The 6,877-nt window shown below is 45.7% G+C and overlaps 1 protein-coding gene across 1 annotated transcript in view; it reads left to right on the top strand.

Annotated features, from left to right (window-relative positions):
* The first annotated feature begins 3,173 nt into the window (after positions 1-3,173).
* The window catches only part of CDS1 (CDP-diacylglycerol synthase 1), a 38,513-nt gene continuing 34,809 nt past the window's right edge, over positions 3,174-6,877 (top strand). Inside the window, exon 1 of the mRNA XM_060247104.1 lies at positions 3,174-4,385. Coding sequence (XP_060103087.1) covers positions 4,320-4,385 — 66 coding nt within the window. The 5' untranslated portion in view covers positions 3,174-4,319. The remainder of the gene's footprint in view (positions 4,386-6,877) is intronic.

The raw sequence follows: 6,877 nt of genomic DNA, 5'->3' as shown, positions 1-6,877 counted from the left end.
GTTCATCATCTGGTGTGCCCAATAATGAACACAACCAGTTGAGACAAGCAGACAAGATGAGCCCTTCTGGGCAACAAAATTGTTCTTAGAAAATCAACAGTCTTTTATTGCCTGGAAAAGAGTTAGGAGTGGCTAGAAAAAGTACACTGTGAATATCATTCAGGAATCCACGGACACAATAAACTTCACTTACCTGGAACCACCTGCCTCTCCTATTCTGAATTGTTGTGAAAGCAAATATAATATCTAGCTTCAATTATGATACCACCCTGTTGGTTTCTTCTGTTCTCGTTTACACACAGTTGCACAAATAAAAGAGGTATGACTGTATGCAGGAAAGCTGTCATTTAATACATGTTTGCAAAAGCAGAGTTAAGAGTTACCACAGTGTGATAGTTACAATAGTCTTAGAGATCCAGGAGGGCCTACCTATGACTGCAAATTGCCAACTGGGGAGGATTTGAAGGAGTAGCTACTTCACTGCTTCCCAACAGTGCCCCTCCAAGTGGAAAGAGATCACTAGAGGCCTGTGATGTCACAAGTACCTCAAAGACAATGTCACAAGCAGGGGACCAGGGAGGGCCTTCTACTGGCTGCCACCACTCTGGTATGGGTCAGTCTGGGAGGGCCCAGAGCACCTACCCAACCACTGTGTCTTCCTTCTCAAGAAGTACTTCCATCCGTGATCAAAGAGATGTGAGGACTCCAGGCAGAATAACAATTTCATGGTAAGTGCTCAAGAATAAACAAGTGAGTTTTAATTATTAGTGCAACAGTGAAAGGTAGAAGCAGTAAAGGTGATACAAAGAAAATAACAGCCCTGATACGACTAACTAAATGTTCCCTTCCTCTAATGCCAACAGATTCACTACCCCTTGGGTGAAGGAACTCTCCTGCTGCAGTCTTTTCAGAGAGAATGCTCCTGAATGCAGCCTCTCCAGAGACAACACTTCCCGCTCTTTAGCTTGGCCTTTTGGTTCCTTCCTCTAATCTCCACTGGGCAAGTTTTCCCTCAAAAACTGCTACTCATCCAATCAGAGGGACAGAAGGGATCCCAGGAAATGTAGGCAACGTAGCTACTCTGATACAGGTGTTCCTGGAGCCTGTAGGTTTCACTAGCCTAGGATCATGATGGGCAGTCTCCCATTTCCCAAGCAGAGGGGCACCAAAAGGTTTTATTCAACTTTTTCTTCCTCCTTCATGACACAAAGGCACCAATGAAAGAGACACCAGGAGGGAAGAAGTGTCATGTCTGGGAATGTGCAAATGCTTGGGCTATAAGATGGAATTTTGTCTAGGGCCAAATCAGATTTGAAGCTTGCCCTGTATGTGCTGGGAAGGGACACAGAGGTTGCTTGACAGGTTCAGCTGTAAACAACTTGGCAATGAGTAGCTGACAACATTTTTTCGGTACAATAAGACTCTATTAGTTTCGCTTCTTAAAACAGATTAGACACATTCAAGGTTTATCAACTATCACTACACATGGGGCTATGGTTCAGTGGCAGAGCATGTGCTTGGCAGGCAGAAAGTCCCAGGTTCAATCCCTGGCATCTCCAGTTAAGGAACAGATACTAGGTCAGGGGTGGCCAAACTGTGGCTTGGGAGCCACCTGTGGCTCTTTCACACATACTGTGTGGCTCGCAAAGCCCCCACTGCCCTGTTGGCCAGCTTGGAGAAAGCATTTTGTCTCTTAAATCCCTTATCCAAGCCAAGCTAGCCAGCGGCTTGGAAAATGCATTTAAGTTAAATTTGCTTTCTTTCCCCCTCCCCCTCCTCCCTCTCTCTCTTCCTTCCAAGTCCAATAGGACGTCCCTTTGGTGTGAACATTTGAGCATGTCCTTGGTGTTTAAAGGGTGGGGAAATATAATCCATACCTGTCAACCAGCTATGGATTATATTTCCCAGGAGGAACCATGAGTGTTGAATTTACTCATATGGGGTGGAAAGATGAGATCTTGAATACAAAACCCACGAAGGTCTATGATAACTTTGGAGAAGTTGAAGTCCAAAACTGTTTTATGTTGAGATGGACAGCTGGTCCACAAAGCTCAGTATTGCCCACTGTTAAATATTTATTTACTTGTTTACTTACTTCATTTGTAGCCCACCTTTCGCCACCAATAGGGACTAAAAGCAGCTTACATTGTTCTCCTCTCCTGCATTTCATCTCACAACAACCCTGTGAGGTAGGTTAGGCTGAAAGAGTATGACTAGGCCAAAGTCACCCAGTGAACTTCAAGTGGACATTCAAACCCAGGTCTCCTAAATACTATCTAGCATCCTTCATCACTATACTACACTGGCTTGTCTGTGCTTTTGACATTTGTAAGGTTCTTGGAGTCTTGTGATTATGATCATATTTGGATCCTATTTTGGTTTTTCTTTCATACTTATTGCTTGGTTGTATTTTGATATTTTGACACATGGAATTCACTGCCACAGGAGGTGGTGGTGCCTACAAGCATAGACAGCTTCAAGAGGGGATCGGATAAACATATGGAACAGAGGTCCATCAGTGGCTATTAGCCACAGCGTATTGTTGGAATGCTCTGTCTGGGGCAGTGATGCTCTGTATTCTTGGTGCTTTGGAGGGGCAACAGTGGGAGGGCTTCTGGAACTCCTGATGGCATTTGGGGTTTTTTTGCCACTGTGTGACACAGAGTGTTGGACTGGGTGAGCCATTGGCTTGATCTAACATGGCTTCTCTTATGTTCTTATACTCAGCACACTAATGTCCTTTGTATTATCATAGCTCTTTATTAAAAATTCCAATAAAATATTAATTATCAAGAAATACAAACAAGTGAAGATGACCTCACTAGGCTAAGAAGAAAATGAGAAATTTCATACAATTCAGACATGACTCCCAAAATATTTTTTTCTGGTTTTCCACCGTTTTTTAAAATATCTTTGCTTTTAAGACCACGTCTGTCAGGTGCATTAACCAAACCTGGATCGACGGTCCTTTCCGCTCTCGCCATTCACCCCAAAAGTTCTCGTCGCGCGGCTCCACCTTCACCGAGTCAAAGAATCCCGCGTCTTCTTCGAACTCCTTCTGCGCAATCGCAGTGGCCACTTTCTTTTCCAAAGGGGAAGAGGTGAGAGACAGAAGAGCACGAGGGGGGCGGCGCCAAATACATCACACCAGGGGGCGTGGCTCGGGCGCCGCGCGACAGTCGGAACCGCCGAGCGCGAGGGGAGCGGTTGCTGGATGAGAGCGGAGGGAGCGCGAGAGCCCTTCTGAGCTTTGCGGTGCGAAGAGTCGCGGCCACCTCCCCCCCCCACCCCCGACTTTAGCGGCAGCAGCGCGCGTGCGCGTGGCGTTAGCAACGCAGTAGCGTCCCTCTAGTTGGAGGCAAAGGGGGAGGGGGGCCGCGCTCTCCCTGTCGCGCGCTCACCTGGAGTCGTTGCTGAGCCTTGGCCCGCAGGAGAACGGCGAGAGCGCGCTCGCGCGCCAGTGGGGGGAGGGGCACTTGACCACGGGGTGCCTCCCCTCCCCCCCATTGAAGGGTCCTTGAAAAGGAAAGGAGGGGGATAGAGAGAGAGAAAGAGGCGCTCTGCTTTCCTTAGCGGGGAGCAGGGGAGGGGACCCTGCGGGGGGGGAGGGTGTGTGTGGCCCATGGGGGGGAGTCCTAGTTTTGGTGAGGGGCTTCCCTTCAAGAGAGTGACTTTTAAAGAAGGAGGAGGGAGAATCTAGTCTAACCCCTCACCTTGAAGGTGAAATAATATATATTTTAACTGACCCTTTTAAAGAGCTTACCTGACATTTCGAGGTTCCACTGTGTGGGTTTGTTTTTTTTTTTTTTAAAAATTATGCAGATGTGTCTGTAGAAGTGGATCTTAATATTTGGGAATCTATATGTATTTGGGGGGGGGGGAGAGAGGAGGAGGGCAGGCAGGTTCTAATTTCCCCCCTTGGACTTAGAAACAGATCTCTTCTGAAGCCTTACAAAGTGTGTGGGGTGCTCTTTTTAAGAAGGGAAGGTTTTTACTGGGGTCTTTCTGAAGGGGAGGTTGCCTGTTTTGGGACTGCCTCATAGGGGTCATGAGGAAACCCTTTCAAAGGCATCCATAGGATCCTTCTAGGTTTGCCTTACTTTTGCAGTGTTGGGGGGGGGGGAAGGGGGGGAGGATTCCTGTGGTCTGTGAGACTTTGTCTTTAGGCAGCAAAGTGGGTGGCCGAGCCTAAACTTTTGAAATTAAGCTCTGTAGTTACCCCGTTAGAGCGGCAGGCCGGCCCTGTGAATGCAGCCATCCTACTTCCTTCCCTCCCTGCTTTTGCTGTTGCTGCTGTTTATTGACCTTACACCAGGGAAATGTCGGAGCTGAGGAAGCGAGGAGGAGCCGGGGGAGATCATGAAGCTGCAAGCATCACTGACAAGGTAAATCTGGTTGGACTTCTCTCATCTTATTCCCTGCCTCCCGAGTCCCGGGTAAGGGGGGTCTGCTCTTGGAGAGAATTATTTACATCGCCTTTGCATCAGCCACCCTTTCTCTTTGAGCTCTGATGTATCACTTCTTCCTTCTAATGAAATACATTCTGCTCTTGCCTTCCAAAAGGACCATGACTGTTTGGAAGAGAGACTTTTTCACCATCTCCTCTTTCACTCAGTTATAATTTCACCTCCCAAGACATGCTTGAGTAATGAAGTTGAAGGCAGGTATTTATTTTCTTCCCCTCCCTCTCCTGAAGTTGCACTTCTTTCCCAATAGCTCTTAAGACCTGTCAGTGTTTTATCCAGAAGGAACTATGTGAGCTTAGAATTTATGCATAGAGACGAACCCCTCCCCCCTCAGCATTTGGAGAGTAAAGACTGAGTTGGTAAAGGTTTAAAAACGTGGAGTTATGTCTCTCTGCAGTAAAAGGCCATTCCTTCTGTACCTGCAGTGTGTACTGTATGTAGGAGGCTCTTCCTTGTATCTCTCCTCCCCTTTCTCGGCATTTAGGTTAGCTATAGGGTGTAAACAGCTATTTCATTAATACATTGACCCTGTGCACAGAGAAGGAAGTCAGACATGCCCAGGCTGAATGTGCTTTAGTGGTTATATCAACACCTCCATGATAGTTCATAATCTTTTATGACTTTCTAACTCTGGCAAGCCTTTGCCTGCGGGCTGTAGATGTGATTTGAAGTGAATAATTTGAAATGAAGATTTTTTTAAAAAAAAATCCTTGTATTTGATTTTGTGCATGCAGCTGGAAGGCAGAGGTGGGTAGAATGGTGCACGGTCTGCAATTTAGGTTTTTGTATTTTTTTAGTGTAGCCAAAAGACAACCTTGGCTGTTGAAAGATGGATGTGATTCTTGTGCTAAATATGAATCAAACTGACTACAGGACACAATAAATGAAAGCGTGAGGCTAATGTTCAAGCAGTGCATGCCACCAAATATTGCAGCATTCTTTTCTGGGTCAGGGAACTTGAAACTGAACTGATGAGAGTCTCTCTGTTCTTTGGCACTTTGATTATCTACAGCAATTTAAAAAAAGGAAGATGGAATAATATCAGCACTTGCGTGTTGCCTTTGAATATGAATTCAAAGCATAGATTACTGGAAATGTGTAACATTTTTCCCGAAGCAGGTTTATTATTTAGTAGTATTCAGCATTCTTAGTCTCTGAAAACATTTTAGGAAGCAGGCTACTAGTTTCCAACTTTCTGTTGCTGGGGAACTCTTTCCACAGTAGTTGAAAACCTAATGTATTTACATGAATCTGGAGTATTTTCTTAGATGTGGACTTGGGGCTATTTCTGAAAACAGTACATGGGGAGGCAAGCCTGTGTTTAGACTGTACTGTTTTAGCGTTGGGTGCTCACATAGTTGAATGGTTGTCCATGGAGAAATAATTCTCTGCACGTAGAAAAGTTGTGTGGTGTTTGCTCCCTGACATCCTAGCTTTTTTGTACATGGATTTTTATTAAAAAGAAGAGTTCAGTATTATGTGAGCAGCAGTCTGAATGAGTGCACCCCAGACCATTTACTGTTTGTGAGAACTAAACTTGGTTTTGCGCATGGACTGGGCAGGCAGTCATGTTTCTATGTTGTCCTTCTGAGAAAATGTAAACATGACATTAGAGGTATCCTGCTGGATCAGACCAGTGGTCTTTTGAATATAGCATTCTTTTTCAAACAATGGCCAACAAGTTGTCCTGGAGGGACCAAGGAACAGGTCATAGAGGTCAAGGTCTTCCGCTTATGTTGCCTCAGTACTGGCATTCAGAGATTTACTCCCTCTGGTTGTGGGGGTGCCCATTAGTGAGTGTGTGTGTGAGGCAGTACTCACCAGTTAGGCTAGTGTCCTGAACTGGATGGCACCAAGCTGGCCCAATCTCATTAGATCTCAGAAGCAAAGCAGGGTGAGCCCTGGTTAGTACTTGGATGGGAGATCTCAAAGGAAGACCAGAGCTGCTAAGCAGAGGCAGGGAAGGCAAACCACTTCTATTTATTTCTTGCCTTGTAAACCCTATGGGGCTGCCATAAATTGGTTGTGACTTGACGGCACTTCCCCACACATAAACCACACCACTCCCCATGGGCTCCTTTTTTTCAGAGTTCTTCCAAGTTCTGATGTGGGAATTGGCAGAAATTGGCGCAGCCTTGTATATGAGTACCAACACTTTTTAAAAAAAAGGTTCCTTTATGCAAAAAAGCATTGTGGCTAGTAGCCATTGATGGACAATCCACTGTGAATCTTCCCAGTCCCCTTTTAAAGCCATCTATACCTGTGGCCACCACTGCATTCACTGGCTTTCACTAATTTAATTCTATGATTTGGAGCATGATCTAAAATGAACCTGATGTTCTCCCGCAGCTGCAAATTGCCTGGACACTCAGTTGTGATGACATTGGTCAACCTACCTTAGCTATAGATCT

The sequence above is a fragment of the Heteronotia binoei genome, chromosome 9 (assembly GCF_032191835.1).
Source record: "Heteronotia binoei isolate CCM8104 ecotype False Entrance Well chromosome 9, APGP_CSIRO_Hbin_v1, whole genome shotgun sequence".
NCBI lineage: Eukaryota > Metazoa > Chordata > Lepidosauria > Squamata > Gekkonidae > Heteronotia > Heteronotia binoei.
The sequence above is the reverse complement of the archived record's forward strand: the minus strand, read 5'-3'. Positions and strand labels throughout refer to the sequence as shown.